This window comes from Schistocerca gregaria, chromosome 1 (assembly GCF_023897955.1).
Source record: "Schistocerca gregaria isolate iqSchGreg1 chromosome 1, iqSchGreg1.2, whole genome shotgun sequence".
In the NCBI taxonomy this organism is placed as follows: domain Eukaryota; kingdom Metazoa; phylum Arthropoda; class Insecta; order Orthoptera; family Acrididae; genus Schistocerca; species Schistocerca gregaria.
Window position 1 is genome coordinate 305,830,951 of NC_064920.1, and position 18,325 is coordinate 305,849,275.

At 44.2% G+C, this 18,325-nt stretch overlaps 1 protein-coding gene across 7 annotated transcripts in view; it reads right to left on the bottom strand.

Moving 5' to 3' along the window:
• LOC126342775 (leucine zipper putative tumor suppressor 2-like) overlaps positions 1–18,325 on the bottom strand; it is a 1,028,822-nt gene that overhangs the window by 14,271 nt on the left and 996,226 nt on the right. For 5 of the 7 annotated variants that reach the window (XM_050001884.1, XM_050001885.1, XM_050001887.1 and 2 more), the window contains 2 exons: positions 3,649–4,030; positions 873–1,046 (listed from right to left, as the gene is read on the bottom strand). In XM_050001884.1, coding sequence (XP_049857841.1) covers positions 873–1,046; positions 3,649–4,030 — 556 coding nt within the window. The remainder of the gene's footprint in view (positions 1–872; positions 1,047–3,648; positions 4,031–18,325) is intronic. The other 2 variants (XM_050001888.1, XM_050001890.1) reach the window with 1 other exon arrangement.

Consider the following 18,325-nt stretch of genomic DNA (forward strand, 5'->3'; position numbering starts at 1 on the left):
GTTAATAAAAGATGTCTTTACAAGAAATTACATTACACAAAATATTGCATGACACTAATGATTAAGTTTTATTTATTTATTTATTTATTTTTTTTACTTAGTTTATATCTAAAAATTCAGCCAATGAGTAGAAGGAGTTGTCATCTAGAAATTCTTTTAATTTATTTTTAAATGTTAGTTGGCTATCTGTCAGGCTTTTGATGCTGTTTGGTAGGTGCCCAAAGACTTTTGTGGCAGCATAATTTACCCCTTTCTGTGCCAAAGTCAGATTTAACCCTGCATAGTGAAGATCATCCTTTCTCCTGGTGTTATAGGTATGCACACTGCTATTACTTTTGAATTGGGTTGGATTATTATCAACAAATTTCATAAGGGAATATATATACTGTGAGGTTACTGTGAGGATCCCTAGATCCTTAAATAGATGTCTGCAGGATGACCGTGGGTGGGCTCCAGCAATAAACAATAAAATATTAAATAACAGAATTTGACTAATCAGTTGGAAAGAATGGGAAATAGCAGCATAAGCCAAAGGGAAGAAAAGCTGGAGGACGAACCAGGACATGCTATAGACAACTATGAAGCCGGAATTGGCAAGAATGTGTAATCTAAGCGGTGCAGAACAAGAAAGAGGAAGAGAGGGATGTATAGATATCAAGAAAGATTTCACAGTCTACAAAGGAAAGGCAGTTGAAGTTAGCCTAGGGAGTATGGAGATGTAAGAAAAATGGGGCGTCACGGCAGAGATGCGATTCTGAGTTATGTGAATGTGTCAAGATGGAAGTCGATTTTGCAGGAAACACAGGAGTGGCTTGTGAAGGCGTGGGAGATCTAGGAGTTGGTAGAGCGCTCAGATGTGCGAGGGTGCGGACCTGCGCGTCCTTGAGCTGCGCCTTGAGCAGCGCCAGCTCGCCCGCCTTGTGGCACAGGCCCCACTCGGTCTCCTCGAGGCGGGCGCGCAGCAGCGACACCTCCTGGCGCAGCTCGGCCGCCTCGCGCGCCGACCCGTCCGCCTCCTCCACCAGCCGCTGCTTCTCCTGCTGCAGCTGCACACACACGCACACACGCGCCGTTCTCACTTCCGTATCACTCTCATCAAGCAAATGTTTGCATCGGGAACACAGAATGCACAGATTGTGTTGTAGGAGTTGCAATCTTCGTAACAGCTTGGCGTCTCATAATTGCCCTGACACTATTACACTGCCAGAAAAAAAAGTACACCCTTTTAGATGTTTCCAATAACTCAACATTTATTGTTGCAGCATTGCATATGGAGTACATGCCATCTGTGGCCCACTATCTCATGACATTTGGTAAGTCAGCCTATTACAGAGTACACTGTCATTAACTACTATTGGATACTAGCCGCCGGCCGGAGTGGCCGTGCGGTTCTAGGAGCTACAGTCTGGAGCCGAGAGACCGTTACGGTCGCAGGTTCGAATCCTGCCTCGGGCATGGGTGTGTGTAATGTCCTTAGTTTAATTAGGTTTAAGTAGTTCTAAGTTCTAGGCGATTGATGACCTAAGAAGTCGTATAGTGCTCAGAGCCATTTGATACTAGCCATCTGTTTAAAAATGGCTGCAGAGCCGTAATTGCAAGACGGTTTATACCAGGTCGCGTAGATAAAAGTAGCCCGTCTAACTATAAAGGAAATGCAATGAAATTACAGAAACGAAGAAGCTGAAATTGACTTGGCATTGATTTGGAATGAAAAATACAGTGAAAAATACATTTGCAACATCAATAAACAGCGGTGCACGTCTAAGCATATTTATGTAGGCCTACACCCAGCATATCGATGGGACTACTTCACAGCTGATGTCTTTTCTTTCATTTTCTATACGGTGTGTGGATTTGTTTCATAGACGATGCTCTTAAAGTGTCCCCACCGGAATGAAAGTTACATGATGTTAGATGCCGCGAACGTGGTGGCCATAAATGTTTGCCGACAGTTTCTTCTTCAGTGAAGACATCATGGGCTCGTTCCTGTGATACCTTAGACGTGTGCCATGTAGGCCCATCTTACAGTGAGAAGCAATATTGTCTTCCACATTCGGTGTTTTGAGCACAAAATGTAACAAAAATTTTGATATATGCAAACCGAGTTGACGATAGTGTCAAAAAATATCGGTCCAACGATGCGCGTTCCTATTGCAACACACCAAACGCCGATTTTTTCGTCACGGATTGGCTACTGACTCTGTTAGAGACGGATCTCCGTTGCCGAGTACCCCGTGTTCTCTGAACTCAGATGACTGGAAACATGAAACCACCCATCAGTGACGATGTAATGGAAAGGGTGTAACAAACCACCGTTGACCTTATTCAGACGCCGGGTGCAGTAATATAAACCTCCGTGATCGTCGTTCGCCCGCAATTACTGCACAGCCGTCATGCAATATGGCTTCAAATTAAGGCTTTTCAATATTCGCTGGCCCGTCCTCCTATTTACATGCGCCTGTTGGGCCAATTTAGTGTAGGGTTCAAATGGCTCTGAGCAGTATGGGACTTAACATCTGAGGTCATCAGTCCCCTAGACTTAGAAACTACTTAAACCTAACTAACCCAAGGACATCACACACATCCATGCCCGACGCAGGATTCGAACCTGCGACCGTAGCAGCAGCACGGTTCCGAACTGAAGCGCCCAGAACCGCTCGGCCATAGCGGCCGGCAATGAAATAAACCGAAATGCTGACAGGAGGAGGCTAACAATAGATAATTGCATAAAAGTGTCCATTATTGTTAGTTGTTTATTCCGGAAGTCTAAATACTGCATTCACATTTAAACGGGAGGTGCACTACTTTAACCTACGCCACCCTGTACAGTGCTACACGTCTGACCCCCGAAAAGGGGACAATCTACATCTACATCCAGACTCCGCAATCCACCCCAACGGTGTGTGGCGGAGGGCACTTTACGTGGCACTGTCATTACCTCCCTTTTCTGTTCCAGTCGCGTATGGTTCGCGGGAAGAACGACTGTCTGAAAGCCTCCGTGCGCGCTCGAATCTCTCTAATTTTACATTCGTGATCTCCACGGGAGGTATGGGGGAAGCAGTATATTCGATACGTCATCCAGAAACGCACCCTCTCGAAACCTGGCGAGCAAGCTACACCGCGATGCAGAGCGCCTCTCTTGCAGAGTCTGCCACTTGAGTTTGCTAAACATCTCCGTAACGCTATCACGGTTACCAAATAACCCTGTGACGAAACGCGCCGCTCTTCTTTGGATCTTCTCTATCTCCTCCGTCAACCCGATCTGGTACGGATCCCACACTGATGAGCAATACTCAAGTATAGGTCGTACGAGTGTTTTGTAAGCCACCTCCTTTGTTGATGGACTACATTTTCTAAGGACTCTCCGAATGAATCTCTACCTGGTACCCGCCTTACCAACAATTAATTTTATATGATCATTCCATTTCAAATCGTTCCGCAAGCATACTCCCAGATATTTAACAGAAGTAACTGCTATGGCTATGTGGGTATGCGCCACAGTGGAGGCAGTGTGTGTGTGTGTGTGTGTGTGTGTGTGTGTGTGTGTGTGTGTGTGTGTGTGTGTGTGTGTGTGTGTGAGAGTGTGTGTGAGAGAGAGAGAGAGAGAGAGAGAGAGAGAGAGAGAGAGAGAGAGAGAGAGACGGCTACCTGGTAGGTCTGCGTCATGAGCGTCTGCTCGAGCTTGTGGGCGCGCTGAGCGCCGGCGCGCAGGCGGTTCTCGTGCGCGCTCTTGAGCCTCCGCAGCTCGCGCTCCCAGACGCGCTCCTTCTCCTGGTAGACGCGGAAGATGACCTGCTCGTTGTGTTCCATGGCCTGCCGCAGGTGCGCCAGCTCGGAGTCTCGGTCGCGCAGCGCCGCCTCCAGCTCGGCGACGCCCGAGTCGGAGGGCGAGGGCGCCAGGTCGAGCAGCGAGCCGCAGCCGCAGCCGCCGCCGACGCTGCCCGCGCCGCCGCCCGCCAGCGACGACGCCTTGCTGCCCGCGCTCGCGCTGCTGTGGCTGCTGCTGCTGCTCAAGCTGCTGCCGCCGCTACTGCAACGCACGCACAAACAAACACACCGCTCAAATATCTCCGTCTCGACACTATCACCGAACGCGCAATGAAGCTTGAAGAGGACCTCTTGTTACGTGGCATCGACTCGACCACTTATTGATGTCCCCTGCAGAAATAGTGATCCATGCTATGTCTATACATGCCCCTAACTGCCAAAATGTTGCCTGTGCAGAAATCTGAGCATTGACCTCTCGATTATGTGTTATAAATTTTCGGTGGAATTCGTGTCAGGCGATCGGTATGGCCGTATCAAGCGCTCGAACTGTCCAGAATATTTTTCTAACACATAGCGAACAATTGTGAGCCTGTGACATGGCGGAATGTCATCCATAAAAATTCCACAGTTATTTGGGTACATGAAGTACGAGGCGTTGTTTTTTAAGTAAGTACGGTTTTGAAATTAAAAAAGACGAGCTAAGATATCTCAGTTTTATTTTTACGTGAAAGCCTGTACCTTAAACTACGCACTGGCGCCATTACAGTCTGATTCTTCCTTGTTTACATTGTGTACTGAGTGATTAAGATGCCTTCGATAATCATGAGTCCAGCCGACTTTGAAGTACGGGCTGTTATAAGATTTCTTAATGCTAAAGGCCTAAAAGCGATCGATATTAATCGTGAGATCTGTGTAGTTTACGGAGAAAACATTATGAGTGATGGAATGGTAAGAAAGTGGGTGAGAGCATTTAAAGGTGGCCGCACAAATGTCCATGATGAACAACGAGTGGGCATCCTTCCGTCGTTAATGAAAGTTTGGTGCAGGAAGTGGACAATAAGGTGAGAGAAAACAGACGCTTTGCGATTTCCTCCTTGCGGGATGACTTTCCTAATGTTTCTCGTAGTGTTTTGTATGGCTTTCTGACCGAGCACTTGAATTACCGAAACTTGTGCGCACGTTGGGTAGCGAAAATGTTCACGGATGTGCACAAAACCAAACGTTTAGACAGTGCATTGACTTTCCTTGAGCGGTACCAAAACGACGGCGATGATTTCTTAAGTCAAATTGTTAAGGGCGATGAAACATCGGTGGCCTACGCCATACCAGAATCAAAGCAACAGTCCATGGAAGTTGACCAAGGGCATCGTTTTGCTGCAAGACAATGTCCGTCCGCATGTGGCGAATCAGACCAAAGATCTCATCACATCTTTTCGATGGGAAACACTACATCATTCTCCGTACAGCCCCGATCTTGCGCCCAATGACTACCATCTGTTCCTGCACTTGAAGAAACACCTGGGCGGTCAGTGTCTTCAAGACGATGTCAAAACAGTGGTGATGCAGTGGTTAACAAGTCAGGCGGCAGACTTCTATGAGGAGGGTATTCAAAAACTGGTACAACGTTATGACAAGTGCCTGAATATTGACGGACATAATCTAGAAAAGAAGATTACCGTACAGGCTTTCATGTAAAAATAAAATTGTGATATCTTAGGGCGTCTTTTTTAAATTTCAAAACGGTACTTGCTTAATGAACACGCCTCGTGCATGGGTGACTGCAAATGGTCTCCAAGTAACCGAACATAACTGTTTATGGTCAGTCATCAGTTCAATTTGACCAGAAGACCTTGTCCATTCCATGGAAATACATCACAGGCCACACCATTACTGAGCACCAGCTTGCACAGTGCTTTGTTGCAACTTGGGACCGTGGCTTCGTGGGGCCTGTGCCACACACTGACACTACCATCGGCTGTTACCGTTACCGACGGAAATCGCGACTCAGCGACGGAAATCGCGACTCAGCTGACCAGGAAACTGTTTCCGAGTCGTCTACGGTCCAACCGACATGGTCACGAGCCCAGAAGAGGCGCTGCAGAAAACGTGCTGTCAGCAAAGGCACTCGCGTCCGCCGCCTGTTACCATAGCCCATTAACGCCAAATTTCTCCGCAATGTCATGACGCATACACTCATTGTACGCCCCGCATTGATTTCCGCAGTTATTTCACAAAAAATTAATATGTATAATAACCTCCAACAGTAAAAAAATATAACCATAACATTGGCATTTAGCGTAACCTACCAACAGATAAATTCCGCAACCTACCAATAATACAATGTGACGAAACTCTCAATAAAATTGTCACTCACTTATAACCATTCAATAATGACTCTGAATTTAAACTGGTAAATTTAGGACGTCAGCAGTGCTGCGTCATGGCCCTAAAAATTTATTCTGAATAAATTGAAAAACCTTACCTCAATTAGGTCGCCGGATAAAGCGTATATACAGGGTGTTTCAAAAATGACCGGTATATTTGAAACGGCAATAAAAACTAAACGAGCAGCGATAGAAATACACCGTTTGTTGCAATATGCTTGGGACAACAGTACATTTTCAGGCGGACAAACTTTCGAAATTACAGTAGTTACAATTTTCAACAACAGATGGCGCTGCAAGTGATGTGAAAGATACAGAAGACAACACATTCTGTCGGTGCGCCATTCTGTACGTCGTCTTTCTGCTGTAAGCGTGTGCTGTTCACAACGTACAAGTGTGCTGTGAACAACATGGTTTATTCCTTAGAACAGAGGATTTTTCTGGTGTTGGAATTCCACCGCCTAGAACACAGTGTTGTTGCAACAAGACGAAGTTTTCAACAGAGGTTTAATGTAACCAAAGGACCGAAAAGCGATACAATGAAGGATCTGTTTGAAAAATTTCAACGGACTGGGAATGTGACGGACGAACGTGATGGAAAGGTAGGGCGACCGCGTACGCCAACTACAGAGGGCAATGCGCAGCTAGTGCAGCAGGTGATCCAACAGCGGCCTCGGGTTTCCGTTCGCCGTGTTGCAGCTGCGGTCCAAATGACGCCAACGTCCACGTATCGTCTCATGCGCCAGAGTTTACACCTCTATCCATACAAAATTCAAACGCGGCAACCCCTCAGCGCCGCTACCATTGCTGCACGAGACACATTCACTAACGATATAGTGCACAGGATTGATGACTGCGATATGCATATGGGCAGCATTTGGTTTACTGACGAAGCTTATTTTTACCTGGACGGCTTCGTCAATAAACAGAACTGGCGCATATGGGGAACCGAAAAGCCCCATGTTGCAGTCCCATCGTTCCTGCATCCTCAAAAAGTACTGGTCTGGGCCGCCATTTCTTCCAAAGAAATCATTGGTCCATTTTTCAGATCCGAAACGATTACTGCATCACGCTATCTGGACATTCTTCGTGAATTTGTGGCGGTACAAACTGCCTTAGACGACACTGCAAACACCTCGTGGTTTATGCAAGATGATGCCCGGCCACATCGCACGGCCGACGTCTTTAATTTCCTGAATGAATATTTAGATGTTCGTGTGATTGCTTTGGGCTATCCGAAACATACAGGAGGCGTGGATTGGCCTCCCAATTCGCCAGACATGAACCCCTGTGTCTTCTTTCTGTGGGGACACTTGAAAGATCAGGTGTACCGCCAGAATCCAGAAACAATTGAACAGCTGAAGCAGTAGATCTCATCTGCATGTGAAGCCATTCCGCTAGACACGTTGTCAAAGGTGTCGGGTAATTTCATTCAGAGACTACGCCATATTATTGCTACGCATGGTGGATATGTGGAAAATATCGTACTATAGAGTTTCCCAGACCGCAGCGCCATCTGTTGTTGACAATTGTAACTACTGTAATTTCGAAAGTTTGTCTGCCTGAAAATGTACTGTTGTCCCAAGCATATTGCAACAAACGGTGTATTTCTACCGCTGCTCGTTTAGTTTTTATTGCCGTTTCAAATATACCGGTCATTTTTGAAACACCCTGTACCTGCTTCTATAAGAAATTTTTCTGGCGCAGCTCTGCGCAATGCTGCCCGATAGATTTGTCATGTATAAAAAGAAATAACGGATTTTTTTTAAAATCGGGATGACGAAGGATTGGAGAAATTAGTAAAATCTTTAAATTGAAATGAATGATTGTCAAAAGTTTCTTTTTATGAGACAGATTATTATTAAGAGATTTTTTTAAAAACATTTACATGGGGCTTGACATAACAATACTAGAGATGCGCGAGGCTGCTTTTACCTTATACTACAATGCTCAGGCTCCGCCATCGCTCCACCACGACCGGCTCAGCCAACACGATACACCAGACTGCTCGCTAGCAACTACTTACTCCTTCTACTACACAAGTTCCTACTGCAGTCAACGCTGCTCTTTGGTCTGAGATTCTCTTGCAGCTTACATATCGCAGGCAGCGCGTGAGCAGTCCATCGAAATTACATCTGCTCGAGTGCGCTAGCAACAAATTCCTTAATCATGGACCTCTTACAGTGTCGCTTGCCTGTTTGCTGTTAGTCTCTATGCTCAGGGTCGTTTAGTGAAGATCTTCTGCCACTGCGTTGTCCGTGGTGAACGGCAATGACAAATTTGGCATTCTCGCCACATTTTTGACGCTGAGGGTCGCGGAATATTGACTTCCCTAACTATTTTCGGAAAGGAATGTCCGATGGGTCTAGCTCCACTTACCATTCCGCGTTCAAACTCAGTTAATAACCGTCCTGCGACCATAATCGCGTCGGCAACCTTTTCGTATAACTCATCTGAGAACAAATGACAGCTCCTCCAACGCACTCCACTTTTGAACATTGTGTCAGTGGTACTACTGCTATCTGTATGTTCGTATCATCCCTTGACTTTTGTCACTGCAGAGTAGGTTCTAAAGAGTACTACTTCCACTAACAGCAAGTGGTATAAACATTTTGAGATTTCGGCCATGTGCTCCTCGGCCATTGCCAAGTGATGACTGTGGTGTGATTGCTCCTTCCGTCCTTAATACAGGGTGTAAGGGCTAGTGGTATACACGAACAAATCCTTATAACGGAAAACCTCGACATTTTATGTTGTTACACAAATACGCAATAGGCAGAGATACTCTCCAAGATGTGATCCTCACCATTTCATGAACAGCGCGGAGTCGCATGGCGCAAGCGCGGCAGTGACAGAACACAGCTATCTCGACATGCTTGCGAGGTGCACAGTTCCACTGATGCCTTGCGACATCATTTTCCAGTAGAACGGTGGTCCCGCTGCCCCCCACCCATGATCATGTTGCTGTAACCACATTTTTTTTGGTCAAAAGTTGCCCGAGCGTTGGATCGGAAGGGAGAGGAGGGGTTGGAGGTTCCACTGCGTGGCTCCCTCAGTGCCCTGATCAGACTCAGCTGCATTTCAGTGCATCGGGTTTTATCAAGGACATAGTTTACAGAACAAGGGCTCGAGATATGGTAGATTTGACAACAGATCTACGCCGCAGTAGAGTTCATAACACCTGTCATGCTTATGAGCATGTGGCGAGAAGTGAAGTACCGTTTCGTTAAATGTCGAGCTACAAAGTTATAAACCGCAATACGTAGGTGCTGCTTTATAAGCAAACGCTACACTGTACATTCTTCACATGCGCGCTGCATTCTCTGACGTCACTGGCGCTCGCTCCGGCGTCATATAACATCGTGTTTCCGTTGCGCGCCCGCCGCAGTCTTTCGATGGCTCCTTTTATCTCGACCGCTTCTTTTATGACGCTCTACCAGAAACTGTTAGCCCATGTAATAACAGACGACTCGTCGAATGCAATACGATGTCCTTTGTCTAGAGCATGCTCTGTTATCACTGATTTATCTGCGTACCCAAGGCATAAGCATTTCTCGTGTGCTACAGAGAGCTATTCAATAGTACGCACGATCTGTCCATCATAAAACTGATCACACACGGCATTTTATACACTGACGGCATTCTCACGCCTACATAGTCTTTCACAGGCCTCATGAATTGTAAAACAATAAACTGGTAGCCAAGATCGCAGGAATTCTTTTTATTCCATGATTACCGGTTTCGACGAAACTGAAGCCGCCATCATCACATACACGTTGTATTTTTGCTGGAGCCCTGAAAGCAGAACAGATTTTATGCCTTTAGAGGCCAATACATCTTTCCTGTACTGATCCACAGAACGATAAAACACGCAATTCATTCGTGCCCTCCTCGAGGGCCTTCTGCTATAGTGTATTCGAAAAGATGGCTTACGAAATCTGACTGTTGCTGTAGTCGCTTTTCTTTAATACTTAGCGTAAGCGGCTCAGTTTTTCTGCGCGTTTTTGTCGTTTAAGATGACTTCCACTAGATGCTCCGAGATCTTCAGAACAGAACTTTTCTGCGAGGAGTGGTGGCAGCTGATAGCGTGCAGATGTCGGTCCGTGTGCGCAGGTTTCAAGTAAACGTCGTGGCTGTGACACGCGCTTGTTTCTCTCCTCAGTATTGAACTTTATGCTGTCATTGTTGATGTGGCCCAAGGAATCTCCCAGCATTTGATGTGCATAAGACGAGACAACGAACGTGTCGTTGACGAAACGATGAAAGCAACTAGGCTTTATAGGAGACGTGTCCAGGGCGATGTCCTCAGAGTTCTCCATAACAGGTTGCCAATAACAGGAGCTAATGGGCTTCTCATCGCGATGGCGTCCGTCTGGTTAAAATATTCTTCATACAAAAAACACGACGACGTCAGATCGCTCCTCCGGCATCAACCGAATCTCCGCGGCACAGTTCCACGATGACGGTGGCATTGCCCTTGTCAACTGGTAGGACTACGGCGCGAAGATCATTTGGCTCAGCTCTTGTGCTCGAGGTCGGCGGCTTATTTTTAAAGAATTCACCTCGTCTTTCGCGAATTTCTTCTGCAGCTTCGCTGGGCGTCTTGTGAACTGCTTGTTCTGTACCACTTACTATGTCAGCCGAAGGCAAACTCTGCGGCGTTGCTGCAAAATTAAGTCCCTTCATAAGTACCGATATGGCACCTGCGTCGATGTTTCTCGTCGTCGTGTTGATAAAGGTGCGTTCTGTTTGACATTCTGCCCAATGCTGTTGCTGGGGAAGCCGGTTGAATTTCCCTTTCGGCGTTTTCACGTTTTCCCTGTGATGACGTTTGTTGTGTTACTGTGGCTGCATCAATCCATTCCCAATACAAAGCTAAGACCGACTCGGTGAGCCGCAGGTGGGCGACCATTAGCTCGCGGCCGTTTGTATCCAAATGCTTCCAGATGTGATGTATTCTCTCTCCCAGTAGGGCAAATCTAGCACGAAGAAATATTGGCCTGGCCGCAGCTGTGTTGATATGGTGGCTCATGACGGCAAAACGTAGACTCGTTTTTTCACGGCAGCGTAGTAGAACGGCTAGAGAATAAATTAGCCATCTTAACACGCAGCATCCTGAGGCGTTAAACCCGCCCTCACGTTTCTTCCCTGAAGAGATACTGAATATACGTATGCATGGTTTCGCGGCTATATATATGAGCACTGACAAAGCTTCGAGTCGCGTTAAATGGTTTGAAAGTCACGAGTTTTCGGCTAAGTACACCTCGCAGCTATCTTATTTTAAATCACTTTATGTGGCTGGATGCTTGAGATAATTTTATCATTATTTGAACAGTCTGCTGAAATGATGAGCTGCGAGTCTGGAATCATTACGTTGAATGTCAGAGGAATAGTTAGCAGTCATTCGGTCTATTCCTGGATCATTAGGAGGAACAGTATAGGCGTTCTTAGTGTCTTCCATTGGCGGAACATATTTTAACAGTTTCAAAAGCCTACCATGGACAGTTACAACGCGAATGATTAATTTAGAAAAGCAATTTACTTGCAAAATGTCTGGAAATGAAGTATAAAATGATCATATCAAAGTAATATTTTTCCATCTAAATTTTCAGAAACTTCATGGTTCATAAAACGTTCAAATGTGTGTGAAACCTTATGGGACTTTACTGCTAAGTTTATCAGTCCTTAAACTTACTCACTACTTAACCTAAATTATCCTAAGGACAAACACACCCATGTCCGAGGGAGGACTCGAACTTCCGCCGGGCCCAGCCACACAGTCCATGACTGCAGCGTAAGGTTCATAAAGAGTCGTTTTGAATGGTGTTCACTCAAATAACTATCCCTCACCCATCTTCGATCGCTGAAAACTAAAACAAATGAAGATAAGAGGGACGTTACAAGGTGTACGTTATAGGGACAAATGAGTAATGTACAATATGTACAAGAACCAAGAAGGAACGATAATAATGGAAGACCGAGAGCGACTTTCTTCAATTTAAGAGGCTGCAGATAGAGATGCTGTCTTCGCCTCTACTGTTCAACCTATGCATCGAAGGAGCCATGACTGAAACAAAAGAAAGATCAAAAGTGGGATTAAAAACTCAAGGTCAAAGGATACCAGTGATAAGAATCGTTGCTCATGTGGCTTTCCTCTCTTTCTACTGGATACAAAATGTACATTGAGAGTAAACCGATGAAAGATAAATGTAATCAGCAGCAGCAGTAATGAAATTAGTGAGAAACTTGCCATCAAAATTGGGGACCACAAATTATAGGAATTGGACGATCTTGGATGCAAAATAACACGAGACGGACGAAGCAAGAACACACACAAAAAGCAGACCAGCATGGCAAAGAGAGAATTCCTGACCAATAATATCAAACATAGGCCTTAATTTGATAAATTTCTGAGAGCGCAGCACTGTTCGTAAACCAAACATGGACTGGGCGGGAAATCGGAAGAGGAAAGATTCAACGAATTTCAGATGTTTTTCTATACGAAGATGTTCAAAATTGGGTAGACTGACGGACAAATCAGGCGTAGATCGGCTAGTATTCACGTTTGGGAGGGATTGCAGTCTCACAATGTTTAGCGATGAATGTACGATGTTCAAAGATGGAGGTCAGTGTGCGCATGGAGCATAACTTATCTCTGAGAAGGACGCTGTTGCGTTCGTGTTACATGGATCAATACCGAAACTGAAATGGTGGAAATTAAGTATTAACAGGAGTTTTTCCAACTTCACGTTCCATTTTTATGCACACGTGAACTAAAGCCTTAATGAATAGATCCTTGTGTTGGACAGTTGTATCCGGAAAGGAGCGAAACGTGCGACACCTAGAATGATGTATTAGTACGGCAGTGAACAGGTAGAGAGGACTCTTAATGTTTTCATATGTTTTCTACTGTTTTAAGTAATTCACCTTTCTGTACTGGGACAAAGATTAAGCGCAATGCACGAGCAGTGAACAAGATCCTTGATTGTGTTTAATTTTATCTGTGGTTCACTTGTTCGTAGTCAGTTGTGCACCGCTGGGGCATTCTTATTTGAGGCGCAGTTGCGAGTAGTCGAGTTTTTCAGACAGTGAGATCTGTTAATTGTTAATCTGGTGCAAACTGTCTGAAATACTTTATTATGGCGACGAAAACTTGTTTATAACGTTATTTCATTCTTTGTATTAACGGAGAAGAGTTTTGGAGGAATTTCCTAAGGTAATCCATCTAATGTAACATGTTTGTTTTCAGAAATGTTATTTGGAGGAAATCTTTGTCCCTCTGATAACTAATAAAACTTACGATCAGTGTTAATTTGACTTCTTTGTTTTCATTATGTCACAATTTACACAACTGGTTGAGATGTTTAATTTTTGCCGGCCGGTGTGGCCGTGCGGTTCTAGGCGCTTCAGTCTGCAACAACGTGACCGCTATGGTCGCAGGTTCGAATCCTGCCTCGAGCATAGCTGTGTGTGTTGTCCTTAGGTTAGTTAGGTTTAAGTAGTTCTAAGTTCTAGGGGACTGATGACCACAGATGTTAAGTCCCATAGTGCTCAGAGCCATTTGAACATTTTTGTCTAATTTTTGTAATGAGATACTTTCGCAATTGTTACAGTTTTCTTATGTTGTGCAGTCATTCTTCGTCAATAATCAAACTTGACATTTTCAAGAGCGATTTTCTTTAAAGTAAAACCCATATCCATTATTCAGCTTTGAATATTTTGTTGTGTGTGCATTGCACCTTAAACAGCAGTAGATTGTTACTCACGATTTCCAGGGTTGTTAGTCCATGTGTGTGGTCCTGGAAATGTGTTAATTCGGTCCCCATGTTCCTACATTTATTGCAACACATCATTTACGATTTTATTTTGTGATCAAAGGTGCGTGTTTACTGTTGTAGTGTTACAAAGGTCTCTGCGTGTTTATGTTTCGTTTCGTGTGTGTGTGTGTGTGTGTGTGTGTGTGTGTGTGTGTGTGTGTGTGTGTGTGTGTGAGCGCGTTTCAGATTTCTGTTTGATGTTGTTTAAGTGGCTAACATGATCAGTGAATTATTGCTTATATTGATTTGGTCATTAATTATTTTCTTCTTCATTGCAAGGGCTCTTTGTATGTGAATGTTTTCCTGTAATGTCAGGCGTTTTTTGTTGTTATTGTTCATTCTAATAATTTTCATGTCTTGTTCAATGTTGGATGGAACATGTCTGTTTTCTCAGGTGATCGGCAAAGGCAGAATGGCTATTTTCATACTTCCATCTCCTCCTGTATTCCTAATACCTGGTTTTGAAATTACTACCTGTTGTCAAAGACAGTGATAGACATTCTTCCAAGTAGTATATCTGCCCCTTGGTATTTACCTGGTTTTTCGTTGTTTATATATGTAACTGAGGTGTGATTCTTGTTCTGTAAGCAATGTGTACTCCCTGTTTCTTTTAATACACTTGCTATCCTGTGTGTTGTTTTGTGTTTGCATGTTAAAGTGTACAGTTTCTTCCTGTTACCTATGTTATGAATGCTACTGATGTGTGTTTCACTGATTACTCTAGTGTGTGAGATTCTTTAGTGCCTGTTTTTTCATATTTTTTAGTTGCGTTTTGATTTTCTGGTTGAATCTTTGCACTATATGCTTGTGGATGTGAGCCGAGTTGTTTGTAATTCTTTTTTACAGTTTTGTTTGTTGATTGCGATGTTATTTAGTTTGTGTAACATATGTCTTAGGGCGCTGTTTTCTGATTTTGCTGGTGAATGATCATTTTAATTATTTCAAATTCGACATTTACTTAAGTTTGAAGTTTCGTTTCACGACCCTTTTCATATGCGCAACACTGGACCAACCAACAGTCAGTATTGCTCACCGGTTGAATACTATATCTGAAGTACGTTACAAGAGTAGAAAGTTTTGGAAAACAAAAGATTCAGTATTCATATACTTTTTTAAAATATAAAGCTTATAGACTGTGTGCACTTTGAGAGAGATGATTTAACGAGCGGTGAACATGTCGTCGGTGTAAAGATCGTTTTTGTGACCAAGCAACGACTTTTCAGTTCTAAGACTGAAGGAGGAGACATGCAGACAATACTATGAAAATGGAACAGGGAGTGGATGAAGAGGAGATGGGAAACATGATATTGGGAGAAGAATTTGACAAAGCACTGGAAGACTTAAGTCGAAAGAATGCCCAGGGAGTAGACGACATTCCATCAGATCTACTGATAGCCTTAGGAGAGCCAGCCCTGAAAAAAGTCGTACATCTGGTGTGTAAAATACATGAACATGCAAAATTCCCCTCAGACTTCAAGAAGAATGTAGTAATTCCAATTCCAAAGAAAGCATGTACTGACAGGTGTGATTGTTATCGAACTATCAGTTTAATAAGTCATGGTAGCAGAATACTTGCACGAATTCTTTTCAGAAGGATGGGAAAACTGATAGAAGCCGCCGTCGGGGAAAATCAGTTTGAATTCCAGAGAAATGTAGGAACACGCGGAGTAACACTGGCCCTACGGCTTGTCTTAGAAGATAGGTTAAGGAAAGGGAAACGTACTTTTCTAGAAATTTTAGATTTAGAGAAAGCTTTTTAAAATGTTGAATGGAATACCCTTTCATGAAATTCTGAAGGTATCAGGGGCAAAATACAGGGACCGAAAGACTATTTAGAACTTGTAGATAACGAGACGGCAATTACAAGAGTCGAGGACCATGAAAAGGAAGCAGTGATTCAGAAGGGAGTGAGACAGGGTTGTAACTTACCGCAATGTTATTCATTCTGTACATTGGGCAATTCATAAAAGAAACCAAAGAAAAATTTGGAAACGGAATGAAAGTTCAGGGAGAAGAAATAAAAAATTTGAGATTTGCCAGTGACATTGTTATTCTATCCGAGACAGCAAAGTACTTCAAGAGCAGTTGAATGGAATTGGCAGTGTCTTGAAAGATGGGTATAAGATGAACATCAATATAAGCAAAACAAGGATAGTGGAATGTAGTCGAATTAAATCAGGTGATGGAGAGGGAATCAGATTAGGAAACGAGACACAAAATAATAGATGAGATTCGCTATTTTGGCAGCAAAATAACTGATGATGGCCGAAGTAGAGAGGATATAAAATTTAGTCTGGTGATGGAAAGATAAGCGTTTCTGAAGAAGAGAAATTTGTTGAGATCGAATATAGATTTGAGTGGCAGGAAGTCTTTTCTGGAGGTATTTGTACGGTGTGTAGCCATGTGGGAAGTGGAGTACAGAATGACAATTGTTGAATTATATGAAAAAGTGGACATAATTTCTGAACGGTTTGCGTTAGGACGTTCGAACTCCACTGTTGGCCGCGGGGCATGATGGGAATTAATATGGTTTGGTTTAGCGACCATTCATTTGAATGGGTTCGTCAATACGTGAAATTGGCGCATTTGGGGACCGAAAATCCGCGTTTCGCGATCGGGAAGTCCCTTCAGCATCAGCGGGTGACTGTGTGGTGTGCTGTGTCCAATCACTGAGTAATCGTTGCGATGTTCCTTGATGGTACGGTTAATATCGAAAGGTACGTGAAGGTTTTGGTAGATGATTTCATCCGCTACCGAAAGCCCCTGATTTCGACAAGACCTGATTTGTACAAGACGGAGCTCGACCCCATCAAAGCAGGAGAGAGTTTAACGCCCTGGAGGAGCACTTTCGGGACCGCATTTTGGTTCTGGGGTACTCAGAGGCCACTGGCATGGGCATCGATTGGCTGCTACATTCTCCTACCACATGCGATTCCTTTCTGTGGGGCTATATTAAGGACAACGTGTATAGAAATAATGTATAGAAATAACCCCAAAACCATCTCTAAGCAGAAAACAGCCATTCACGAGGTCATCGACAGCATCGGTGTTCCGACACTTCAGCAGGTCATGCAGAATTTCCCTATTCGTCTACGCCACATCATCGCCAATGATGGCAAGTATATCGAACATGTCATGCGAATATCTGAAGTGGAGTTTACATGTTGAATAGTGTGCACACCATAGTTTGTAGCTAACTTACGTTTATTTTCATATAGCACTATAATTATCACCCTGTATGTACGATGAACAATGTAGATAAAAGAGAACAGAAGCTTTTGAAGTGTTGTTCTACAGGAAAATGCTGAAGATTAGATGGGTACAGCATAAACTAATGAGGGGGTACTGAAAAGAACTGGGGAGACAAAGATTTGTAGCACAACTTGACTAAAAGAAGGGATAGGTTGACAGGACACGTTCTGAGAGATCAAGGGATCACCAATTTAGTACTTAAGGGAAGCGCGCGGGATAAAAAACGTAGAGGGAGACGAAGAGATGAATATAGTAAGCAGATTCAGAAAGATATATGATGCAATAATCACTCGGAGATGATGAGGCTTGCACAGGAGAGAGTAGCATGGAGAGCTGTATCAAATCAGTCTTTGGACTGAAGATTGGTTGGTTTAGAGGCGGGAGAAGAGGCCGAACTACGAGGTCATCCGTCCCTTGGTCCTAATAAAACAATGCCACAAGTGTGAGAATAAAACGGACGAAACATATAACACAAAACGGAAAGAAAGGAAAAACTACAAAAACTAAGGGAAGACAACGAATACTAAAAGGAACAAAAGAGGACAAGAAAACAGAGAGACGCTAGAAACAGACGAGAGTAAAAATGAGAGTAGATAACAGTGGGTGGCCAACCACGAGAATAAAAAGGGGAAGCCAGCCACTCTGCAACACATTAAAGCCTCCACTCTAAAAAGCACTAGGGTGGAGGACACAGAGGGAAGAAGGACATGGGCTAAAACCCACATAGAAGTATAAAACCCACTCTCACGGATAAAACGTAAATTCCAAAGCTGCTGTGGAGGCATTGTCGCCCAACACCGAAGGCAGGGTGCTGAGAAAGTTAAAAGTCTGCCGCAGAGTGGCTAAAATTGGGCAGTCTAGCAAGAGGTGGGTGACTGTCATTTGGGAGCCACAGTGATACTGAGGTGGGTCCTCGCGACGGAGTAGGTAACCATGCATGGAAGACTTCCACACATTCATAGTCTCCTTAATGACACGCAGTTTGTTGTGTGTGCTGTTATGCCATTCCGTCTCCGGAAAGCCGGAAAACCTTGTTGTGTAAGACAGAACGCAGGCCAGCTTCGGAAATGCCTGTCTCCAGAAGCTGTTTCCGCGTCGCCTGTT